Raw genomic sequence first — 25,569 nt, forward strand, 5'->3', positions numbered from 1 at the left:
ATTAAACACTTATTATGTGCCTAGTGGTTTCCTTAGCACTTTACATGCATTCTCTCATTTAATCCTCATAAAAATCTTAAATATTTTGCATATTTAAGCCTCCCAACAGCTCAATGAAGGAGGTGATATTGTCCTCATTTTATAGCTGAGAAAATTGAAGCTTAGAGAGTTTAAGTTATACCCATGGTCACACAGGGAAGAAGTCATCTCTTGTAACTACCAGTGTGAACTGGGTCTTCCAGGTAGCAGACACGAAGATGGAATTAAGTGTGTAAGTGGTTGATTTGGGTGAAATGTCTGTGAAAAGAAAAAAGGAGGAAGCACAATTGGGCACGGAAAGCCTTCAGATCGTGATGTTGATCTGATGCCTGTAGGATTGAACAAGGAGTGCCTCAGAACACAATGCGGGTCTGACAAAGTTTTGGCACACTCCACAGGAAGCTCTGGAGCAAAGACTGCCAGTGTGCGTGGTGCAAGGAGAAAGGACACTGGAAAAAGGAATGCCCCCATATTCAAAACAAAAACAAAAAAAGGGCCTGAAGTGACCCAGTGTCCTACGATGCTGGCAGGGGAGGACTCAGGCTGAAGAGGATGGGAGGTGAGTCCTCCACCCAAGCCTCTGGTTATAGTGAAGGTGGAGGGAGAACCTGTAAAAAGTTTTTGGTAGATACTGGGGTGACCCACTCAGCTCTGACCCAAAAGAAAGCTATCTCGAGGAGATGAATGGTGTCAGTTGTAAGAGTTATCAGGGAAAGAAGAGTACCCTCCCTTCCTGCAACCTCTAACTTGTTCTATACAGGGGAAATCTCTAACATACTCCTTCCTTTACGTGCCTAATTGCCACATCCCCTTGCTCAGAAGGGACTTACTTTGCAAGCTACAAGCACAGATCTCTTTTAAGAATGCAAATTTGAAAGATGCAAATGAAAGTTCCTCCAGAAAATAGTTGGTCGTTATAAATGGCCCTCACCATTTATAACGACCAAAGAGCTGCCCGACCTGTACAAAAAATAAGGCAAGGAACCCTGCTGAAGCGCCCGCAGGGGTCCAGCGAACAGGGACAATGCCTGGATGGGATTGGCAGATGGATTTCACTAACTTGGGGTAACGGGAATTACAAATATCTGATAGTTTTTCTTGATATTTTCCTAACTGGGTTGAAGCTTTTCCTTGCAGGACTGAAAAGGCCACTGAGGTTGTGAAACACTCCTGAATGAAATCATCCCTCGATTTGGGCTTCCCATCTCCATTGGCAGTGACAATGGGCCCCATTTTGTGACATTCGTGGTGCAATTGGTGGCAACTGCCCTGGACATTAATTGGAACTTACACACAGCCTGGAGACCCCAGTCCAGCGGTAAAGTAGAGCAGGCTAAGTGTCTAAAGAGACACCTAGCAAAGCTGTACCAAGAAAGCAAGCTGGTATGGACAAGGCACTACCTATGGCCCTTTTGAGAATTTGGTCCACCCCTAGAGGCAAACTGAAACTAAGCCCTTTTGAGCTATTATATCGGTGCCCTTTGTTAGAAAACCCCAATATGACCAACGTAGCCTGCCTTAATAATGACCAACCTCCCTCCCTCCATGAGGTTAGAGATGTTCAAGTTACTAAATACTTACAGTCTCTTTGGGCAACTGTCTTCTCTTCATAAGTATGCGTACCTGAGGATCCCACCTGAACCAGAAGTACCACTGCATCCATTCCAGCCTGATGATTGGGTCTTCTTAAGAGCCTAGAAGTTGGAGCCTCTCCAGCAGAAGTGGACTGGTCCCTCTGAGGTGTTACTAGCAACTCCAACCACCGTCAAACTCAATAGTCTCAAAGCATAGATCCATCACACTTGGATCAAGAAAGCGACACCTCCAGACTCAGACACACAGACTCACCTAAATTGTGAGACTTGGTCTTGTGAACTTATCTAAGACCTAAAATACTTATTCTACCGGGAGCCAGAAGCTCTCACCAGATGACACAAACTGACTGATTTCCTCAGCCTCTCCATGCCCATCTTCAAGCATAATGTTTACCTTCATTGGTAGGCCTCTCCTAACCAACTTTTTCCTTTTCTTAACCTAACTTCTTGCTCCCCAAAATGCTGGAAAGACAATGCTATTATCAATCCTAGGCAAGCTGTTGCTACAGGAGCACAATTAAAAAATTGTTGGGACTGTCACCCTCTTCCAACTCAGAATTCAGAAGATCCTGAGTTTATTACTGACCCAATTTGTCCAAAACCTAACAGACATTTCCCCTTGGACTCCAGGACGCCCAGAGTCCATGGCCATAAAAGTACTCACCACGTCTCGCACCCCAGGCACATGCCTCGATCTAACCCGCAGTCAAACTATCCACATCAATTATACTTTTTACTCCCAGTGTCTCATGGGAGCATCAATCGTAGCCATGAAGCCTGGACAATCAATCAGTGAAGTGGTTCCCTCGTCTTGCAACCAAGTTATTTCCATTTAGAAAGAAGGTTGTGTGCTATGAGACCTCCCCATAGGCCTACCCATAATACTGATGTCACTTTCCATGTCTTTCACTACCTTCACCAAGATTACCAAAACTCATTGCGTTTTCTCTTTTGGTAATTGGTCCTTGTGTCACCAGGATCCCTGGTATTTGAATATCATCAGTTTCTTAAACAATACATCTCCCTTAACAGCATGCACCCCCCCCAAGATATGTCTTTGTCTGTCCTGGCTGACCCCCATACAGATGGGCTATTCGATGCCTCGACAACACCAAAATGACTGGACAAAACTCTTTGAGATTCCTCACGACCCTGTTTCAAGTGTTTAACGTAACTAACGTTTCTGTTTCCACAGCTCACCGAACTAAACGGAGCTTACAGGACACTGTCCAATGGGGGCTATTTGGAGCTAGTTTCTTTATCCCTTGGGTAGACATAGCCTCCCATGAATTACTCCTCCACAACCTGTCCCACTCCTTACAAGTCACTGCTAATTCAACAACCCAAGCCATCAGGACCCAACACACATCCTTATATTCTTTAGTTGGGGTGGTTTTAGACAACCGTATTTCACTGAACTTCCTGTTAGATAATTAAGGAGGGTTCTGCACTATAGCCAACACCTCTTGCTGCACGTGGATAAGTAACTCAAGAATTGTAGAACAAAATGTCAGACATATCTGGGAGCAAGCTACCTGGCTCCGGAGTGTTAAGGACCTACCCGTTACCACTACGCTTTTTAGCTGGCTCACACCCTGGTTACCCGGTACCTCATGGATATGAGAACTGTTCATTTCCATAGTTCTTTTTATCTGCTTATACATTTTACTATGCTGTTGCATTCAAATTCTCCCCACATATTTTAATGCCTTCTGACCCAAAACCTCCTCTGCAATGATGGTACAACAAAGAGTTAACCCCACAAAATCCCAGAACCTCACACCCAGCTTGTGACCTCACCAGAGTCTCCCCACCAGGCAAAACGGGCAGCTGTACAGTGGTTTAAAACGAACCCTGACCAGTAACGGTCAGGGCTCAAATAAGAGGAGGGAAGGAAACAGGCAGTCTCAGAGCTCAACACTTCACGGACATAAAGGCAGCCTCAGGGCTCAGCACCTCTAAGAGACACCTGCTCTGGCTTATACTCCTACACTGAGCAAAATACGCTACACGTTCTTCTCAAACTGTCCCTGACAAGATAGCTATAGAATGGGCCAAGAAATGTCCTTGATAAGATAACCATAGAACAGCCACAGTGGGACCCAACTGGTCTTAGCAGGCTTTTTATGCTATCTCAACACTCCAAGTGACCCATCAGCTCCTTAAGTACAAAATACATATAACCACTCCGCCAGAGAATGGAGCCCTTGTCTAGAGAAAGTGCGTAATCACCCCCAAGCCCTAAGTGCCTGTGCAAAAGTCAATCCCGAATATTCATGATAAATTTGAATTTCCGTGTCTGCTTTCTGTAAAAGCCCACCTCCCCAAGATGCCTGCGAACGGTCTTGGAGGCAGCATCCCGGATTGCTCCTTCCCTTGTACAACGAAATAAAGGCATGTTTCTGATCTTCCACCTCGGCCTTTTGCTTATGGGCTGTAACAAGTCACGCGGAGCAAAACCTGGAGTTTCCACCCAGCAACACCTCTACCGTCAAAGTGAGCAAGGTCCTTAGGAAAACACGAAGGGGCACTCTTGAGAAATTGATCAATGAGGTTGGTACGCTGAGGTATATTTAATAAGATGCCTGGAAGTCTTTGAGTGTTGTCCTGGCTTCTTGGGAGTTACTCAACTTTAACACAGGTATGTGGTTTTGTAAGTCACTTAACATATCACCTTGTTTAGTTTTGAAATGCAAATTTAAGACATTTTACATATAGTAAGTTGCTTACAAAACGTGTTTCTTTTTATAGCCTCGTACTAGTATTGGCAAACAACAGTAATTTTCCATTTACGGAAAAGCTTTAAGATAAAACTATTTATAGAGTAAAAGTCAGTCAATTTAAAGGAAATATTAAACAATATAATACAAGTGGTGTGCAGATACAGCCAAACTACACAGACAGTGTTTGTGGTACCAAAGGGATATGAGGAACTGGTGCAGGTAAAACAAGAGAGCTACGGAAGCCCGGACGGCCAAGGAGGATGCTGGGATGAATTAACCTCTCCACCGGGACCGGAAAAACGTCCCCACCTCCCCGTCCCCAATGGGCTCGGGAGGGCTGCGCAATGCGCAGGCGCGAGAGCGCGCCGCTATGGGGCCACCAGGCCTCACTGCGCAGGCGCGGGCGCGGCCGGTGGCGTGGTCCCCATGGAGCTGCCGTAGCGGTGCCGGCGCTGCCGCGAACGTCCGGGATGAGCGCCGCCGAGGCCGATCGCTGGGCGTGGCTGCTGGTGCTCAGCTTTGTGTTTGGGTGCAATGTTCTCAGGATCCTCCTCCCGTCCTTTTCCTCTTTCGTAAGTGGTTGCTTGGTCTTCTCGGGGTCGGTGGGGAGTAGTCCGTGGAGGGGTTGGCGTAGACAGGGACCTCAAACTGGCCGCCCGAGGGCCGGGTTCGGGCCTCAGAAGCGTTTTGGTGGTTCTGCATTGTTTAAAGATTTTTAAAAAATGAGCTGCTAACGTCTAAAAACTGAGAAGCTTTACCTCCATCTAGTTTTCTGGAATTTCTTGGGAAGGGTGGGGAGAGAAATACCTAGCCGCGCTTGGTCGCATTTCCACGTGGCTGCAGTCTTCGGCCCCGAGTGGAGGCGGCGCGCCTCAGACTGGGGTTCCTGCCTCCCCGGTGGCCAGCCGCACTCGCTTTCATGCTTCCCTGGCCCCAGCACCGCGTCCCTGGTTTCCCGGAGGCCCCAGGCCTTCCTCGCGTGCAGTGCCAGGTCGGGTGGGGAGACAGACGTAGAGAGACTCCCGTGCAATATGATGCCCTGTTTCCAGGAAGGGAGGGAGCGACAGGCACCGTGTCGGGCGTGGTGCCAGGCAGTTAATGTGCTATCTCATCTCCAGTGGTCACGGCTGCCGTCAGAGGTGAATATTGTCATCCCATCATCTTCCTTACCCTCCCAGAGGAGAAGCCTGGCTCAGAGAGTTTAGATGGTAGTCCTAAGCCATCCAGTTAGTGAGTGTTGGGGTGGAGATGTGATCTTTGGTTTGTGAGTCTCCTAGTTCTGCTCTGCTGCCTGCTCCCACGAATAGGGATTTGGTGGCAAATTGGACGGGGTGGGGGTGAGGATGGGACATCAGGAGCTGACGTGGGGGAAGGGTGTCCTCTGTATCACCAGCGGGAGTAAGGGACTGACTCAGACTAAGCCTTCAAAGATTGGGTGCATGAGCTCTGGCATTATCCTGGGAAGCTAATTTCTCCCTGCTTTTCTCTTCCAGGAATATAAATGTGGGAGTGGGGGGATGTGGCTAGGATAGGACCTGGTATCTGCTGCTTTATGTTATGTTCTACCAGTATTCATTGAGTGCCTGTTACATGCAAAGCTCTGTTCTAGGGCCCTATTACCCTTGTTTTGAGGCTTAAGAATTCTCTCTTAAGCCCCCTCCACCTTCAGAATCTTTGGCGATGTCGTCTGGTGTTTAATATGTTTGGCGGTGTCATACCCCAGGTCTGTCCTTAGCATCGTATAAAAGGCCCTTGAAGAGCTGGTCCCTGCCTGTCTTGCAGCATCACAGTATCACTTCCATTCTTCCTAGATATCCCCACCTGCTTTCACCGCAGGTTGAAGCCACACTGAACTCTCAGTTGCTCAGAGAACCTGTGTTGGTCATAATTTCTCAGTGACAGATGGAGTCGTGAGGAGTGTATGTTTGGGGTATGAAGGAAGTTAGAAGTAAACCTGCTATCATCTCAGGCACCTTCCTCAAGTCTGTGCCAAACCTGTGTTCTGCAGCTAATCAGCTGTCACAAGGGATTATTGAGGTCTAGACATGCACCCTGTGAGGCTGGCTGTAGTCCCTAGGTGGCGCAAACGGTTAAGCTACTAAAGGAAAGCTTAGTGATTTGAGTCTGCTCAGAGATGCCTCGGGAGAAAGGCCTGGCAATCTACTTTGGAAAAATCAGCAATTGAAAGCCCTTTGGAGCACAGTTCTACTCTGGCACGCATGGATGGGGTCGTCGTGAGTCAGAGCTGTTGCGTGGCAGCTGGGTCACTGGTTATTCATAATTTCGGTGGAAGAGCACTGGACCTGTCTTTAGACCTGTGTTTAAGCTCTCATGCGGTCTCTACATGCTGTATAACTTCTCTCATCTCTAGTCAGTCGGCTTTCCTAAACAGGTTTCCCTTTGTTGGTAACACCATTTTTATCAAGGCATGACTTGATCCTAATTTAAGTAATTTCATCTGTTGGTGCTGTCATTGTTGTTAGGTGCTGTTGAGTCGCTTCCGACTCATAGTGACCCTGTGTAGAACAGAATGAAACAGCGCCTGGTCCTGCACCATCTTCACAGTTGTTGTTAAGCTTGAGCCCATTGTTGTAGCCACTGTGTCAGTCCATCTTGTTGAGGGTCTTCCACTTTTTCACTGACCCTCTGCTTTACCAAGCGTGATGTCCTTCTCCAGGGACTGGTCCCTCTTGATAACACATCCAAAGTATGTGAGACATAGTCTCACCATCCTTGCTTCTAAGGAGCATTCTGGTTGTACTTCTTCCAAGACAGATTTAATTCTTTTGGCAGTCTGTAGTATGTTCAGTATTCATCAGCAACACCATAATTCAAAGGTGTCAATTCGTCTTTGGTCTTCTTTATTCACGGCTAATTTTTTCAGATATGTACCACCAGGTCCTTCTTCCTAGTCTGTGTTAGTCTGAAAGCTCAGCTAAAACCTGTCCACCATGGGTGACCCTGCTGATACAGCTTCCAACATCACAACAACACGCAGGCCCCCACAGTGCGATAAACTGACAGGAGCGTGGGGGACATTGGAGCTATCAGGTACCTAATGCCGTCTCATTCTCAGATCTTGGCCAGGCTTTTGTCAATGTCCCAATAACGTTCTTTAGAAATGCAGAAAGGTCGGTCATGTTCAGAATCACACATTTCATTTAGTGGCATATCTCTTTAGTCCCCTTCAGTCTGGAAGGATTTATCGGTCTCTCATTAACTTATGATCTTGTCGTTTCTGAATGTCACAGGCTGGTGACATTACAGAATGGCTTTCTGTCTAGTGTTTGGCAGGGGGATATCACAGAGGTGATGCCGTGTTCCCTACACGTCATCCGGTGGTTTGGGACTTTGACTTGGTGATGATCACTGTTCACTGGGGCTGGTTGCTGAGAAGCCTCTCGAGCATTTTCCTTCATCCTTCACCTCATGCCATCTTGGCAGCCCCTTAGCCCCCCCTCTCCATGAGAAACACGATCATCAGAGCGCCCTTTTGGGCCTGAGGACTGGACCCGGCCCTGCCATGCCTGTTGTCCGGCGCCGCCTAGCGGCTGCTGTCAAAACATTCCCATACACCTAGTGCCCGGAGATTGTAACCGCGGGTATGCACAAGAGGGGGCCTCCTGGGGATGTGTACTGTAGCAATCCATGGGCATATCTTCAAAAGGAAATACGTGATTTGAATAGTGACTCAGCGCTGAGGTGGTGTTTGGTTTTGTGGCTGGTGCAGGAAGCAGGAGAAAGGCATCAGGGGCTGCTGAGTGAAGGGTGGCTTGCCCGATTAACAGGGGTGTCAGACTGGCTAGTGGTGGAGATGGGAGGGATGTGAACTCCATGTGAAAAGGCGCTGAGTGCAGCTGTCCACCCTGCCAGATGTCCAGGGTTCTACAGAAGGACGCAGAGCAGGAGTCGCAGATGAGAGCGGAGATCCACGATATGAAGCAAGAGCTGTCCACCGTCAACATGATGGATGAGTTTGCCAGATATGCCAGACTGGAAAGAAAGATCAACAAGATGACTGATAAGCTCAAAACTCACGGTACTGGTGGCACTTACAGTCCTGAAAACTTCCTCAGAGTTGCCTAGTAGAGAAATCTTTATGTGAAGAACTTAGGGTAGCTCCTTTGTGCTTTGGATATACTAGATGTTGATAGAAACATTTTTCTTGTCTAGAAAGGAACCCAGTAACAAGCATTCCTTTTTCAATATTTGCTGGTGAACCTTTGCTTTCTAAACACAGAAACATCTGGGATCCTCTTAGATTTTCTTCAAAGCCACCTTATTTCAAATTTAAGAGTTTAAAGCCCAGGGGGTGGTAGGGGAGGTAGGCAGGGATGTGGGAAGGGAGACGGTGGCACGCCTTGAGGTGGCCGGCACACTGGTGGAGGCTGGGCGAGGCTTGGTTACCATCCTGTGCATCTCTCTCCTGTATACGATTGGGTGTTCGCACGATGTCCAAATCACATAACGCCCTATGTCACAGTACGTACCTTGGGCGTTAAGTGACGCATGCCTGTAATGGTGCAGTGGGGTTGTGGGTGACTTTTTAAAAATTGTCTTCTATGTTTCCTAAATATATTGAGCAAGGGTTACATTTATAATCAAAATATGTTATAAGGGAAAATAACATTTCTGTGTATTTGGATATTTTCTTCATTTGTCCTGAGTGATAAAATGATTTCATCCTGTTTTTCCTTTCAGTGAAAGCACGGACAGCTCAGTTAGCCAAAATAAAATGGGTTATAAGTGTTGCTTTCTACGTATTGCAAGTAAGTGTACTGTTGTGTCAGAGGGGTCTTTCAGCTGGTTTGGACTGTCTTGCAGAGTCTAGGACTGAGGTTCAGGCTTCCCCCTTTGGAGCTACAGTGGCATGTGGTCCTTCCAGCCGGGACTCTGAGCAGTCCGCAGATTTATAAGATGAGAAGGAAAGCCTTTCTGTTAATTAGAGCTCTGAGATTGGGACTTTTTAGCAAAGGAACTCTGATGTGACTTCTCAGGAGATCTTTCATATTTGCTTTCATTCCAGTGCTGTTTTAGGGCATGAAGTGAGAGAAGCCAATTTCAACATTGGATTTTCCAAGATGGCTGATCGTTAGCCATTACTTGCTACCTGGTATGCTGAAACAGCAAGCATATAAATGACCGTCTACCCTTCAGAGAGGGAATTCGTTATTAAAATCCAGTACACTTAACTCCCAGCTTTCTTGTCTGGGGTCTTTTAGTTGTTCAGTTTCCCACGAGGTTGTTCCCACTTCCGCTTCGACTTTACCCTGTGGTTTTCGTGGAAGTGCTTTAGCGGCTGCTTAAATGATCTGTGCGTTTCAGCACTGTGTGTGACCTTCTGTTCACTGTGGGAAAGAACTGAAGCAACCACTCCAAAAAACTCAGGTTATTGGAGTATTTTTAAGAAACTGGCTCTGAGGCACTGTTACTTGGACAAGAGGTGGGTTTCACCTGAGACACAGGAATTAGGCCAGATGCCCTCTTTTAGGTCTGCTGATTTGGGAGGGCTGTTCCGGGGCACCAGGGGTCTGAGGATAACTGAAGGAATTTTGCTGGGGCGAGGAGGAAAAGCCAGCATTGGTTCTTTCCCTGCCATTGGAACTTACAGAGGGCATGTTCACACCAACTAATGCTCGTCTGTGGATGGGAGAGGTAACTGTTTTTCCAAGGATCTTAGATAGAGGGGGGATAGAGCTTTCTTTGCCATTAAGGTGTATTTAGCATGGTCTGGCTACTCAAAGGAGATACTCAATGAGAAAGGAACGCCTGTATTATAGGAGCCCTTGTATTATTTGTCAGCTGATTTAAATAGTGTGTATCTGTTGTTCACGCTAAAAGTCAGTAAAACGCTATTTCACACACATTTAGGAAGACTTCCCCCATTGCTGGGCAGTGTATTCTAGACATCTTGACAAGCTAGCCTTTAATTAGACACTATATTTCAAGGTTTCAACAGTGGAAATTAGTGGCCACGCATATATGTCTTTTGGCGTACGGGTTAGATCGACAGGGCTTGAGGTCATCAATCCGGGGTTCCCATAATTGGTTTTAATGTTTCCCTTTTTCTGTCCTTACCTGTTGCCTGACTGGCAGGTTGTTTGTGCTCACCAGAAGTGTCTTTCCAGGCTGCCCTGATGATCTCACTTATTTGGAAATATTACTCCGTGCCTGTGGCTGTGGTGCCGAGTAAGTGGATAACCCCACTAGATCGCCTCGTAGCGTTTCCTACTAGAGTAGCAGGTAAGAATGTTCAGGAAAATGGAACGGGAAAGTATGGATAGGCTCACGACCTGACATCATCATCCTCCTCACCCTGTAGTGAGCAGTGGCTTTGTGCCTCAGCCTTGCAGAGTTCTTGGAGTGAGAAACTAAGATTAGGGAAGTGCCTTGTCCACTGTCACTGAAGTGTTAGGTGGCAGAACTAGAGTTCAGACTCAGGTCTGCTTCCAGAATCCACGCCCAGCACTTGGAGTCTGATACCCCATTCGTTGAAATACCTCTGTTTCCCAAATCCTGGGCCTGCTTTTCATCCTTTTCTCTCTACATTAATTGATGCTTTTATTTCTGAAAGATAACTTTTTTGAATGTTAAAAGTAGTATATGTCATTGTAGAATGGTTAGAAATACTGGGACAATTTAAAAAATGAACCCCATTAGCTATGGATGAGTCCTCTTAATGCTGTGGTGTATTTTTTGCCTTTTTTTCTTTTTGTACCATTAAAGTCCTCTGGCACATATAATTTCATACCTCTCTTCACTGTATATTGTAAGCCATTGCCCGTATCAATAAACTTCTTTGTAAGAGATTTTGAATGGCTGGTCTTCATTTGGATACCTCATACTTTACTAATTTCCCTATTAGAGGATATTTATATAGTTAAAAAATATCCAGTTAGGTTCTGATTTTTTGCTGTTAAGAACAATGCTGCAGCACATATCTTTGTCAGTTAATATTTGGTTATAATTTGTGACTATGGTGGAGGTGCCTTACTAAGTCAAAGGGAATGACTGTCTTAAAGACTTACAATTGAGCCATCCCCCGGCCCCCTTTCCTTTGCTTTGCATTTGCTAGGCCTAGGCCAGGCCCTCTGCTCTGGGGCCCTGCATGCTAAGGTCAGTGCTGCCTTCAGAGGACAGGAGGCCCCCTTGCAGGCATCCCAGTTGAGCCACTGGCCACTTTTGCAGCCTCTCCACCGGACGGTGTGATGCTTATGGCTCTCAGTTATCAGTGAGTCCAGAAAAGCGTGATACCCTTTGAACTTGAAACTGAAGCCACTTCCGGAGGTCACCTTTCAGTCGAATAATAGTTTGGCTTCTAAAATAAACACTGTCACCCGTGAATACTGCGCTTCCTTAAATAATCAACTCTGCGAGAACAAACGGTCAACGTTCACCCTAAAACAAAGAAGAGAAGCTGAGGAGGGGCAGGGAAGCTAGATTAATAGACACAGAACAAACAAAATGGAATTAATGAGAATATTGACACACTGTGAAAAATGTAACCAGTGACATGGAACAATTTGTATAAAAATTTTTAAATGGGAACGGAATTTGTTATGTAAACTGTCACCTAAAACACATTAAAATATTAAAAGAAAAAGAGAAAGGAATGGGTAAGCGTTACTTCCTTTATAACGTTCACTGAGAAAGGAAATGTAAGTGGTCCCTGCTTCGAGGTCTTACATCCATCAATATCATAAATCGTGATTCACGTCTGTCTGGTGGGAAAGAGAAATACAAACCAGTTGTCTGGTGTGACTCTTGCTTCATAAGAACCCAGCCCTGGGATTCATTAGAAAGCCTAATGAATTGGAGCTCAGAAAATCAGCACTTAGTCTTTGTTAACCAACATAGCTCACAAGGAATTGAAATACCCTTACATCCCCTAAGTTAAACGTAACAGGTAGGAAATGTGGGCAGAACTGTTGGCAGACTCTCTGATGTTGAATTTCTTTCTTTTCAGGCGGTGTTGGGATTACTTGTTGGATTTTAGTCTGTAACAAGGTTGTGGCTATTGTGCTTCACCCTTTCAGCTGAAAAGGAAGATGAATGCAGCTACGTGACTCGTTAAATGGATGTTCGCTCATTAGGTTAAAAATCTGATTTATCCTTTTTTTTTTTTAAGAAACAAAAGTGCACAGGTCAGTTGCTTTGTTGAACACATTTGTTCTTGGACTTTATATGGGATTCTTCTGTAAAAACCAGGATTTTGTACACTTGTCATTAAGCCAGAAAGATCAATTTATGACACACGTGTTCCAACCAACATAATCCCTGATTTATAAAAAAAATGTAAGATTAAGCCATCTATTTGCTGTTCCTTGTGATGTGCACTCTTGGCATATTTTTGCCTCATGTTGCCAACTGGTAAGTCAGAATTTTCTAACAATTTAAGTACTTTAAAACTTAGTGCTGTTTTTAATCCGGATTATAAAGTAATTTAATTTTAATACCACTACCAGAATTTGAAAATTTGCTCTTTAATCTCATGCAGTAGTACCAGAAGAATAACACTAATTGACGCTGCCTGTGCCTTTTGCTTCTGTTTATAAGATGTCATTTGTCGGGCAAGCCTTTGCATGGGATTGCCCTTTTATTGGGAGCTGTTGATTTTTCATTATTGTGTTTTATAAATGTATTCATGAGACTACAATGCATTGTTTTATGCTCAAATTGTTTTGTATTTAATGCATTTAAAATGAAGTGTATTTTATAAACATTTAATATTTATGCTCTGTACAATGGAACAAAGTAAAAAAAAAACTAGGAAGCTCGATTAAATTGATCTGAACTGATATATATTCGGCTCATAAAGTATAATTCTGCTAAATCTATTTTTTAAAATACTTTTTTCTAATTTAAATATTTGCAAGTACTTGTGTGACTTCCTTCCCTACAGCCACTTACTTGTTCTGACCGATTTCTAAGCGTAGAGTCTTCGGTAGTTAAGTGGGTGACCACAGCACATGAAAGCTCAATGCCTATGACTGGGTTTTCAAGGATTGCATTTGTATTCTTGTGTTCCCTAAAGACTGCGTACCTCATTATTATTTCTGCTGATAATACCGTGAAGAGACGGAGTGCTGTGGTACTTTACTGTCACGCTGCAGGGCCACCAGAGTGGGTTTCAGGTGCTGCCTGTAATTCGGATTCACAGGACGCTGTGGGCTTCCCAGCACTGTTTACTCAGCAGTAGGAGAGGCTGCAGAATGGGGGTTCAGCCACAGTTAGAGCAAACGACATCGCGCGGGACTTGGGCCCCTGACGCAGCTTCCAGTGTCTCTGTCACCGCACAGGGTACGTTTTAGCCGCACAGGATGAGAAGCCATCCTGAGGATGAGGTTATAGCAGATGGGGCATCAGCAAGGTCTAGAGTCCCTTGGCTGAAATACTCTGACGGTTCCTCAGTCCTTGGAGGGCACAAGCCTGGCTCCCGTCTCAGTGGACTGCAGTCCATAAAGGACAGGTTCCGCAGTAGGCAGCGGGCAGCCAGGGGCAGCACAGTCTGGGACATCCTGCTGGTCAGTACGGTGCATCCTGTACCTGGCCTGAGGCTAGAGAAAGAGTCACAGTTCAGAGCTGTTAACTTTTTCTTTCCACATACATCAGTGATTCCTAATGATTGAACAGAGGAAATTTAAATGTTCTTTATGTTTGAAGTCATGTTTCTTCAAAAAATTGTATTTAGTTTTAAATGGATAATAAACGCAGCGTAAAAAGGGACACAATGCGTGTCTTCTGACCCCTGTCTTGTCCTGCTGTTGCGGCTCACTCCTCAGAGTTAACTCTGTTTCCATTCTTACGCTTCCAGTGATAGTCCGTGCATGTATGAATTTTGATGTGTGTTTAATTTCTTTTTTTTAAACTTATAAAAGGAATACCTGGGGAGGGGGGAAAGTAACACGCGTTCCTGCCCCCCCCCCTTTTTTTTTTAACCCAGTGTGGAAAGTGCAGAAAAGGAACAAAGAAGCAAAACCTCCGGTGATTTCACAGAGCTAGGATTACTGGTGTTAATATTTGGGTGTTCCTTATTTCTTTATACATATGTGTGGTGTTTATGGATCGCTAAAAGTTTTATATTTTTTCTTATCAAATATCAGATATAGTTAATTGGTCTTTATGTGGGAGCAAACATTTGCTTGATTTAAAATACATCTGAAGCTCTTTTCATGCTAATTCGGTTTGCTGTATCTTTATGGTAAATTAAGAAGGGACATCTTTTTATGTACAAATCTATGATCATTCTTACACAGGATTAATGTGCTCCTGTGTTATCTTTTGTTGCTGATAACACACACACACAAAAATCCGTTGCTGTCAAGTCGATTCCGACTCATAGCAACCCTATGACAGAGTAGAACTGCCCAATAGAGTTTCTAAGGAGCGGCTGGTGGATTTGTACTGCCGATCTTTTGGTTAGCAGCCTGAGCTCTTAACCACTGCACCACCAGGGCTGTATATATAAGTGGTGGAATGCTAGTCAAACTAGTTACTCTCCTTTGACCTGGAGGGGCTTTCTGGTCTCCTGGGGTTTTCCTTTTCCCCCTTTATATTCTGTAATCCCTGGGTGTTACAAAGGGTTAACGCGCTCAGCTGCTCACCAAAAGTTGGGAGGTTTGAGTTCACTCAGAGGTGCCTTGGAAGATACCCTGGGGATCTACTTAGGGAAAATCAGCCGCTGAAAATCGTGTGGAGCACAGCCCTACTCTGACATTCATGGGGTCGGCATGAGTCAAAATTGACTCAGTGGCAACTTACATTGTTGTTGTTTATGTATACCAGAGTTTTGAGATTGTAAAGTCTTCTCTGACCACCTTAGATGACAGTGATTTCTTCCTTATTCCCTTCTTCACCTGAGCACCTAAAAGCTATATAACTGATTTGTAGTACAACATCTATACTACACATCACACATAGTGTTGAAACTCAGAGATCATTTAACACACCCAAACCAAACCCACTGCCATCGAGTCAATTCCAACTTGTAGTGACCCTATAGGACAGAGTAGAACTGCCCCATAGGGTTTCCAAAGAGTGGCTGGTGCATTTGAACTGCCAACCTTTTGGTTAGCAGCCTCAGCTTTTAACCAGTGCACCACAGGGCAGCCGCTAAAGTGTGTACATGAAAACCTTAGGGTAGAGTCACACAAAAAAAAAAAACATAGGTGGAAATAGTTCCATGAGAAACTAAACAATGTTTCTAACGTTCTGGAACCTTTTTTGTGATGAAAGGTTTTCTTTCCAGTGATGCTGTAGGTGCCTTTAGGGCAGGAGACTGTGCCTTAAGCTTTTTGTACCCCTTCAGCATATCTTGAGTCAGTACCCAGGAACATTTAGCTTAAAAACATCACATAATGATTTTCCACTAGGGCCACGGTATACCTCTGGCAGGGAGTATATTCTTTTCATAGTTGAGGCGTTCTTAGTTAATAGCTGTCGTGAGAGTTTCTGTGGTGCTGTTCTCTACAAGCCCTGCAGCATGGATCCTTATGGTCGCCTCTGTCCTGGCACCTCAGCAGAGTCCACCGTGTGCTGGTAGTTGGTGGGTGGTTTGCAAACTTGGATCCCAGAGCCGTTAGCTCATCCCCTCCTTGTTTGGGTCAGCTTTTGTGCTTAAGTATTTGAGATCAAAAGTGTATGGATCCCTACATCAACACCCAGAGCATTAATCTTAAATTGTATATTGTCTAGCTTTTGCCAATATTACGGATAAGGATATTCAAGAGTCTAAAGGGCGGGAGAAAGATGTGGCAGCCTGCTTCTGTAAAAATTACAGCCTTGGAAACTATGGGGCAGTTCTACTCTGTCCTTGTAGGGTTGCTGTGAGTTGGAATCTATTCGATGGCAACGGGCTTGGTTTGGTTTTAAAGGGTGGGGTAACTTCATCCCTTTACGTTCTCTAAATTCTCTTCTTATATCTTTCTTTTAAATTGGTTGTATTAAGTATTGAGAGGTACAAAAGAATATTCAAAATACATAAGTTTTAAAGAATAAGGATACGATGAAAATCCTTATGATTACCACCCCAGTCTAAGGAGAAGAACCTTTGAAATCTTCGATGTGCTCCTCTGATCCATGGTAACCACCACTCTGAATGTTGTTTATCATTTCATATTCTTGATAGTTTTATCACATATTTATATCTATAAGCAATGTAATGTTTAGTTTGTCAGGTTTTTTACTGTTTATGGATGGAGTCATACCAGATACATTCTTCTACAAATTGCTTTTTGACTTAATATTACAATCCTGAGATTCATCCATGTTGTGTGTAGCTATGATTTTCTCATTTTCACTACATAGAATACAACTATATAAACAGTGTATTTATTTGTGGATAAACATTTGGGTTGTTTCCAATGTTTTGTTGTTATGTTCAGTCCTGGTGCCGGGTGCCATGCTAGACATACCTAGGACTGTAATGGCTGGGCCATAGTTATGGGCCTGTTGAATTTGCCTAGATAATGCCAGAACGTTTTCCATAGTGGCTGAACCAATATACGCTTCTATCAGCAGTGTATAAAGCTCCTCTTGATCAACATTGTTGCCAACACCTGATCCTCTCTTTTTAAATTTTTGTCAACCACATGGGCAGTATGGTGACTTTATTTGCATGCCTGACTACTAATAAGCTTGAGCATCTATTTCTGTTCTTGAAATGCCAGGTCATGTCTTTTGCCCATTTGTTAGACTGTCCTTTTCTGATTGGTTTGTAATTTTCTGTATGTTGTGGATACTAAGTCTTTATTGGCCTTATGTGAAGCAGATCTCCAAGTTTGGGGCCCCTCTATTCAGTTTTCAGTACAGATGTAAGAAAAAAAAAAAAATTTCTTGAGGTGAAATTCACGTGACATAAAATTAACCATTTTAAAGCAAACAATTCAATGGCAGTACATTCATAGTGCTGTGCAACCACCGCCTCTTTCTAGTTCCAAAACATTCCTGTCACTTCAAAGTAAAATCCCATGCCCGTTAAGCGGTCTCTCCTTTCCTCCCTCCCTCCTCCTGCCCAAGCTCTGGCTACCACCAATCTGTATTCTGCCTCTAGGCTTTTATCTGTTCTGGATATTTCATATAAATGGAATCATACAATATGTGGCTTTTTGTGTCTGGCTTCTTTTGCTTAGCATAACATTTTGGAGGTTCATTCATGTTGTAGCATGTGTGAGTCCTTCATTCATTCTTATGGCTGAGTGATATTTCCTTGCATGGGTAGACCCATAGTTACCCATTCGTTTGTTAATGGATTTTTGGCCTGTTTCTGCTTTTTGCCCATTGCGAGCAGTGCTGTTATGAATATGTATTTGTTTGAGGAGTTTCTCGGAATGGAATTTGTTGGGTCATATGGTAACTCTGTTTAACTTTTTGAGAAACCACCAAACTATTTTCTTCAGAGGCTGAAACCCAATTCCCACTTGGGTTCCAGTTTCTCTGCATCTTTATCAGTACTAGGTATTTTCCGGTTTCTTTGTTTTTATTTTTAATTATAGCCATCCTAGTGGGTGTGAAGTGTTACCTCATTGTGGTTTTGATTTTTCACTTCCGTAATGACTAGTAATGTTGAGTATCTTCACGTGCTTGTTTGCCATTTGTGTATCCTCTCTGATGAAATGTCTAAGTCCTTTGCCCACTTTGCAGTTCAGTTGTTTGTCTTTTTGTTGAGTTGTTTTAGATCTTTTGATGAAGAGATCTTTTTCGTAGTCAACTTTATCCTTTTCCTGAATGATTTATCCTTTTTGTGTCTTAGGAACCCTTCCCTATTCTAAGATCACAGAGATTTACCTATGTGTTTTCGCTAGTATTTAGTTGAGGATTTTTGCATCCATATTCATAAAAGATACTGGCCATGTTGCTTTTGGTGTCATGTATAAGAAAGAATCCATTGCCAAATCCAAGGTCACAAAGATATATGCCTATGCTTTTTTCTAAAATTTTAGCTCTTACACTTAGGACCTTTGAGGTAATTTTCATACATGAGGTGACATAGGGGTCTAACTTCATTTTTTTGCATATGGCTATCCAGTTGTCCAGCACCATTTATTGAAAAGACCCCCCCCACCCCATTGAATGATTGTCTTGGCACTACTGTCAAAAATCAATTGACTGTAGACACACTTGGGTTTATTTCTAGACTCTCAGTTCCATTCTGTGGATCTATATGTCTGTTCTTAGGCCAGTTTCACACTGTCTTGATTACCATTCCTTTGTAGTTTTGAAATTGGGAAGTGTAAGTCCTCCAACTTTATGCCCTTTTAAAATTGTTTTGGTTATTGAGTCCCTTCCATTTCCATATAAATTTTAGGATCAGCATGTCAATTTCTGCAAGTAAACCATTTGGGATTCTGATAGGGATTGTGCTGAATCTATATAGATTTGGAGAGTAATTCATTTTAACAACATTAACACTTCCAGTACATGAACAGTGATGTTCTGCCGTTTATTTAAATCTTTAACTTCTTTCAACAGTATTTTGTAGTTTTTATAGTATAAGTTCTGTACTTTTTTAGTTAAATTTATTCCTGAGAATTTTATTCTTTTTGATGCTATTGTTGTAAACGGGATTTTTTCATAATTTCTTTTTTGGATTGTTCATTGGAAATATATAAAAATAGTTGTTTTTGTATAGTGATCTCATATCCTGCAACCTTGTTGAACTTATCAGTACTAATTATGTGTGTGTGAGGGGGGAGTTCCTTAGGATTTTCTATATATAAGATCATGTCATCTACAAATATAGTTTTACTTCTTCTCCTACCTGGATGTCTTTTATTTCCTTTTTTTACCTATTGCTTTGGCTAGGACCTCCAGTACAATGATGAACAGAAGTGGGGAGAGTGAGTATTCTTGTCTTTTTCCTCATCAGGTATTGGTGTCAAGGTGACGCAGCCTCATAAAATGAATTAGAGGGTGTTTCTTTCACCGCCCCCCCCCCCCCCAAATTCTGGAACAGGTTGAGATCTGAATTATTTTTTGAATATACAATGAACTCACTGGTGAAACTATTTGGGTTTTCTGTTATTTTTGCTGGAAGATTTTTTTAGTTGTGTTTTAGGTGAAAGTTTACAGTGCAATTTAGTTTTTCATTCAAAAATTTATACACATCATTTTTGTGACATTGGTTGCCATCCCCACAATGTGTCAGTGTAACCCAATGAGGGGGGGTCCTGCCCGGTGCGACCCCTCAAGTCAGTTGAGAGACATCAGGTCTTTCAGCAGGAGAAAGTAGACTTTATTGCAAGCTGGTCAGGCAAGGAGCTTAGAGACTAAGTCTCAAATCAAGCTCCCCGAGGTTGGGGATTCTAGGGCAGTTATAGGGTTTGGGCTAGGGAACTTATGCATAATTCATGAAGTTTCTGGGAATAATCAGACAATTCTAGGAACTAATTAACGTGTATGGAGTGCAGTGGGGAGTGTAATATGGTGGCTGGGGGGGCGTGTGTTTTTTGAGGCTATGACACATGGGGTTTATCTAAGGACAGCTTTGTGACTTATTGCTCATGTCCTAATGGAGGGGGGGTTGCAGTGGGTAGTGAAGTGGCCTTGAGCAGAGGAGCTCAAGCAGACGACTTTGGGCTGTTACACAGAATGCCTTTAATCAGGAACTCACAGAGCCTGGGTGTGATGGGAAGGGGGGGGGGATAGTTTAGCCCTGTGGGTTATGTTTCAGGAGAGGGAACAGTTTAACCCTTTCGGTTACGTCAGCACTCTCCCCCTTTCCCTTGCTGCCCTTGGTTCTCTGTGTCCACTTGTCCAGTTTTCCTGCCCCTTCGTGCCTTCCCGTCTTTGCTTTTGGGTGGGCGTTGCCCGTTTGGTCTCGTATACTTGATTGAACTAAGAAGTGTGTTCCCCATGTATGTTATTGTTTTATAGGCCTGACTGTGGTTGAAAGGTGAACTTCAGGAGTGGCTTCAGTTCTGAGCAGGATGTCTTGGGGCCATAGTCTTGGGGATTCCTCCAGTCTCTCAGTAAGTCTGGTCTTTTTTTGTGAATTTGAATTTTGTTCTACATTTTTCTCCCGCTCTGTCTGGGACCCTCTATTGTGATTCCTGTCAGAGCCATTGGTGGTGGTAGCCAGGTACTATCTAGTTCTTCTGATCTCAGGGTCATGTAGGCTTTGATTCATGTGGTCCATTAGTCCTTTGGACTAATATTTTCCTTGTGTCTTTGGTTTTCTTCATTCTCCTTTGCTCTGAATGTGATGGGACCAATAGATGGCTGCTGGCAAGATTTTAAAACCCCGACTCACCAAAGTAGGATGTAGAACATTTTATTTATGAACTACGTTATGCCAGTTGACCTAGATGTCTCCGGAGATGTCGGAAGATTTTTAACGATTATTTAGTAGTTACAGGGTTATTCAGGTTTTATCTTTTTTTAGAGCCAGTGTTGGCATATTAATGTAAGAATTTACCATTTTCCCACAACTTTCAAATATGTAAGAACAAAATTTTGTAAATGGTCCACGTGATGAGAAATAAAAATTCTGCAGTTGTTGAATTCAGTGCTCTGTATGTGTCCATTAGGTCAAGGTTGCCAACTGTCTTATTCAAATTTTTATGTTTCCTGATGGTTTTTTTAATCTGCTGATCTATTGACTGACTGTGAAAAAATCCTCCACTATGATGTGGCCTTGTAGTTGTCACTTTTTGCTTTATATACTTTCAAGTTACTGTTAAATGCCTGTATGGTTATAACTGTTATATATTCCTGCTAGACTGAATGCTTTATTGCCTTGTAGTGACCTTCTTTATCTCTAGTAATGATTTTTGCATTCAGGTGTGTTTTTTCTGATACCTACAGACACCAGCTTTCATTTGGATAATATTTGCCTGATATGCCTTTTCTCATTCTTTTAACCTTCAGCTTTTGTAGCTCTGTGGCTTAGGTATGTCTGTATAAAGAGCATATAGCTATCTTCAAAAAAAAAATCCTGTCTTACCTTGTCTTTTAATTGTAACATACAGTCCACTTAGGAAACTCTGGTGACATAGTGGTTAAGAGCTACGGCTGCTAACCAGAACGTCCACAGGTCGAATCCACCAGGTTTTCCTTGGAAACTGTATGGGAGAGCTCTTCTCTGTCCTATAGGGTTGCTATGAGTTGGAATTGACGGCAGTGGGTTTTGGTATAGTCCACCTACAGTTAATTGATTTTACTGATGTATTTGAATTTATTTATGCCATCTTACTTTATATTTTCTATTTGTTCCACCTTTTTGTTTCCCTTTTCTTTCTTGCCTTTTGATTGTGTTTTCACATCCCTCTCATACATCCTACTCCCCTCCCCCATATGCTTGGAAATTGTCTTATTTTCTTCGTGCTGCTGTAATAGAAATACCACAGGTGGGTGGCTTTAAAGAACATAAATTTATCTTCTCACAGTTTAGGAGGCCAGAAGTCTGAACTCAGGGCACTGGCTCTAGGGGAAGGCTTTCTCTCTCTGGAGGCTCTAGGGGAAGGTCCGTGGTTCCTGGCAATCTTCATATGGTGTGTATCTTCCCTCCCACTTGTGCCTTCTTCTCTGTGCCTCATCTGCTCTTTTTATGTCTCAAAGGTGATTGGTTTAAGACACACTCTATACTGACAGGGTCTCATTAACATAACAAACATAACATAAATAAAGTCTCAAATCGGATCACATGCACAGGTATAGAGGTTTAGGATTTACAGTATGTATTTTAGGGGACACAATTCAACCCATAGCAGAAGTTATTCTTTTAGTGCTTACACTAGAAAATTACAGTTAATAGTTTCCTCTGCAGCAGAGTAAGACCCATGAGAGAACTTAACTTCACCCCCTCTGAGTTTATATGCTGTATGTGCCTTAGTTGTATCTTATTTTATTGTGATCCCACAGGAGATCCATTGTATAAAATAGTAATGTTTGTTTAGAATTATGGGTTTACCACTCTCTTGCAACCTTTCATCTCAGATTATTTTCTGTCTGAAGTTTATCCTTTAGAACAGGGATTGATAAAGTACAGCCTACAGGCAAAATCCACTCTGATGCCTGTTTTCGTAAATATGGTTTTACTGGAACACAGCTGGGTCCATTTGTTTACATATTGTCTATGGCTTCTTTCATGCTACAGTGGTGCAGTTGAGTAGTTGTGACAGGGACTGTATGGTCTGCACAGCCTAAAACATTTAGTGTCTAGCCCTTTACAGAAAATGTTTACTGATCCCTGCTTCAGAATTTCCTTTAGTGAAGCTCTGATGGTGGTAATTTCTTGTTTTCATTTTTCTTAGTGTTTGATTTGTACTTATTCTTGAAAGATAGTTCTGCGGGGTATATAATTTTAAGATCACAGCTATTCTTTCAGCATACTGAAAATACTATTCTACTATTTTCTGGCTTCTAATATTGTTATTGAGAAATTGGTTGGAAGTCCAGTTGTTCCTGAGAAGCTGTCTTTTTCTGTATGGTTGGTTTTAAGATTTTATGTCTGTCTTCAGTGTTTTGCAGTTCATCGTGATCTAGCTAGAAGGGATTTTTTTTTTTTTTTTTAATTTCTGTTTATTTTGCTTGGAATTCATTGAGTTTTCTGAATTAGTGGATTGGTACCTTTTGTCAGTTCTGAAAATTTCTTGGCCTTTTTCTTTTTAGATATTAGCCTTGCTGCTTTTTTTCTTTCCCTGTCTTTAGGAACTCTGATTAGATGTTTGTTGGACCTTTCACTGTAATCTTCATGTCTCTTAACTTCCTTCTCATATTTTCTCTGTCTCTCTGTACTTTAATATTGATAATTTCTTCAGATCTATCTTCTACTTTACTCTGTCATCCTGGTCTCACCTGCTGTTAAACTTATGGAGTTAATTTAAATTATATATGTCTTATTTAAAATGTCTTCTGTCTTCTGAGTTCTTTGTCACATATGTTTGGTCATTTGTTATAGTTCTTGATCTTTTCGTCCATATTTTCAAAGACTTCTATTATTTAAACATTTATTTTATATTCTGTACTTGATAATTCCAATAACCAAAGTCTTTGAAGGTCTGAATCTGATATCTATTGTTCCTGTTGGTTCTCTTAGTCCCTTGTTATCTTGTGTTTTGTGATTTTTTTGACTGGAAGTTTTTTTTTTTCCCCCTTTAACTATCTGTGGTATAGCTTGAGGCCCAGGTTGAAGATAGGTTCCTCCAGAGAGAATTTGCATTTCTACTGCCTTGGGGATACTACCACCTGGACCTCTTTAAACTTGGGAGCCCAGAGGTCTCAGCATTATGTGGGAAAGGGACTCCCTTTTAGACTCTTTTTCTTGGGATGACTATGAGTGTTGTCCTGTGTGCTTTGGAGGTTGTTCTGATGCTCAAATTCTCTAGTTTGTCACACCGGCAGGTTTGTCATTTCATGTGTGTTTGCATATTTCCCCCTATAGGCCGGCGAGAACTCTTAATTCCCTTCCTCTCTTCCTCCCTCCCTTCCTTTCTTCTTTCATTCATCTCTTTCTTCCCTCCCTCTCTTTTTTTCTACCGTGGTTTCCAGAAAGATCAAAGATTATAGTATTTATCTCATCTTTGGTTTCAGATAGAATTCTTCTCCCACCATGACTTTCACTCTCTTTTAAAAGTTTACTGTTGTCAACTTAAAAAAAGTATGTTAAAATTACATACCAACCCATAAACATCTTTGGAAATAGTTATGGCCTCGATTATAAATAAGTTGCTTTTATAAATAAATGGAGGTCAGTTAACCGATTAACATTATATAGCCCTAATATTAAATATTCTAAGTGTAATTTATTTAATTAGGACTGAGCAGCTACCTTGAGTGAACACTAATAACACTGATATGTTATTATTTTTTAAAACAAGATTAACAGAAAGAAAGGTAACGATAAAAGTATATGAGAAACCTAAATAAAAAGTACTGATCTTAAGTGTATATGAGGAAAATGTCACCCATGAAGGCAGGATATTTAGACGCCCAGTTTAGCTGCATAAGAAAACACTCAAAAATGATTTTCATGCAACCAAGCTTGGTAATTACTGTGCATTTTTGTTTTAAAATAGAGAGTCTTCTGAACTTAATGTCCCTTTTCAAAGCTGCATCCATGTTTTTTAGTTAAAATGCAGCTCTACTGCTGATAAAATTCTTATATGCATGCGATGTTTATGTCTCGGGTTGACTAACTTAGACTTAACAGGCTGTGGATTTCCATAGAACAGTAAAGCTTCACAGTAAAGGAGTTTTCAAAAAAAAAAAAAAAGACATGTTTCACTTGTAGAAAAAAGATATAATTTTTAGTATTTAAAATATTGTCATTGGCTAATATACAATGGATTTTTATAATTAGATTGGCAATAAAGTAAAACCTTAATTATCCAGAGTTAATTTAAGCACTGAAGTAAAGAACTCACATATTAAAATTATAAGATTAAAGGCACATAAGAACCAGAATGTATTAGGATAATGATTATATTTAAATAATTATTTTTCTTTTTCCTTCTGTAGGTGAAGATGACTTAAGAGAATTTACCACAGTTATTTTAGAATCTCCAAAAGCATTGTTGGCAGATGCCTGACTGGGAGGTAGATGGTGTATCTTCTCACTTTTCAAAGTCTCCTCAGATCCTTTAATAACAACAGGACTTGTTTGGTCATCTTTTAAGACATAGCCTGATCCAAAGAGTTCTTCCATCAGACTGCTTTTCTTATCTCTCAAAGCTGTATTATTTACTTTGGTTCTGGAAGACTTACCAAAAGAGGGCTCGTATCCGCTCGCTGAATGTTCTGGCTTCAGTTCTATGTTACAGTGCTGTTTGCAGGTATTATGATTGTTTCTCGTGATGCCTGTATTGGCTGGTCCACCTGAAGTAGGAAGCCCGTGATGCAAGTTTTCAATCGTTTCTGTGAATGAATAATGCTTTCTTTGTCGAAAAGGTGTCCTGACGTTTGGAACAATATACTTACCAGGTATCTCATCCATGTCATTTATCTGTATACTTCTTTTAGACTTTTCTTTTACTATATTGTCTTCATGAATGCTTTCCTCTTCAGGATGAGTTACTTGAATTCTTTTTGATGGTAGCTCTTGTTCTTCTATAGTTAAAGTGATTTTCTTTTCATGATCTTCCTTTTTCTCTTTTTGTCTTTTGTCAATATTCTCCACAGGTGCTTGTACTTTTAGATGTACCTCTTCCTTTGATAAATCTATTATTAGAAAAATAGACAGTTTAGTGGTCTTTAAAACTAATGGATTTCCATTT

General features: G+C 42.1%; 2 protein-coding genes across 3 annotated transcripts in view; one reads left to right on the forward strand and one right to left on the reverse strand.

The window, feature by feature from the left end:
* Window positions 1-4,773: 4,773 nt before the first annotated feature.
* On the forward strand, window positions 4,774-25,053 carry GET1 (guided entry of tail-anchored proteins factor 1). 2 transcript variants are annotated; one of them, XR_010321064.1, is made up of 7 exons: window positions 4,774-4,929; window positions 8,231-8,396; window positions 9,059-9,126; window positions 10,486-10,600; window positions 12,324-12,450; window positions 20,231-20,325; window positions 24,815-25,053. XR_010321064.1 is itself a non-coding variant. In XM_003419022.4 (5 exons), the coding sequence occupies exons 1-5, from the start codon at window positions 4,828-4,830 to the stop codon at window positions 12,395-12,397; spliced, it is 525 nt and encodes a 174-aa protein (XP_003419070.1). In that variant the 5' UTR covers window positions 4,774-4,827; the 3' UTR covers window positions 12,398-14,102. The 2 variants fall into 2 exon arrangements, 1 of the variants encoding a protein (XP_003419070.1); XM_003419022.4 differs by lacking the exons at window positions 20,231-20,325; window positions 24,815-25,053 and having other exon boundaries at window positions 12,324-14,102.
* Window positions 24,783-25,569, reverse strand: part of LCA5L (lebercilin LCA5 like) — a 38,499-nt gene continuing 37,712 nt past the window's right edge. Inside the window, exon 7 of the mRNA XM_003419023.4 lies at window positions 24,783-25,513. Coding sequence (XP_003419071.1) covers window positions 24,783-25,513 — 731 coding nt within the window. The remainder of the gene's footprint in view (window positions 25,514-25,569) is intronic.

The sequence above is a fragment of the Loxodonta africana genome, chromosome 2, assembly GCF_030014295.1.
Source record: "Loxodonta africana isolate mLoxAfr1 chromosome 2, mLoxAfr1.hap2, whole genome shotgun sequence".
NCBI classification, from domain to species: domain Eukaryota; kingdom Metazoa; phylum Chordata; class Mammalia; order Proboscidea; family Elephantidae; genus Loxodonta; species Loxodonta africana.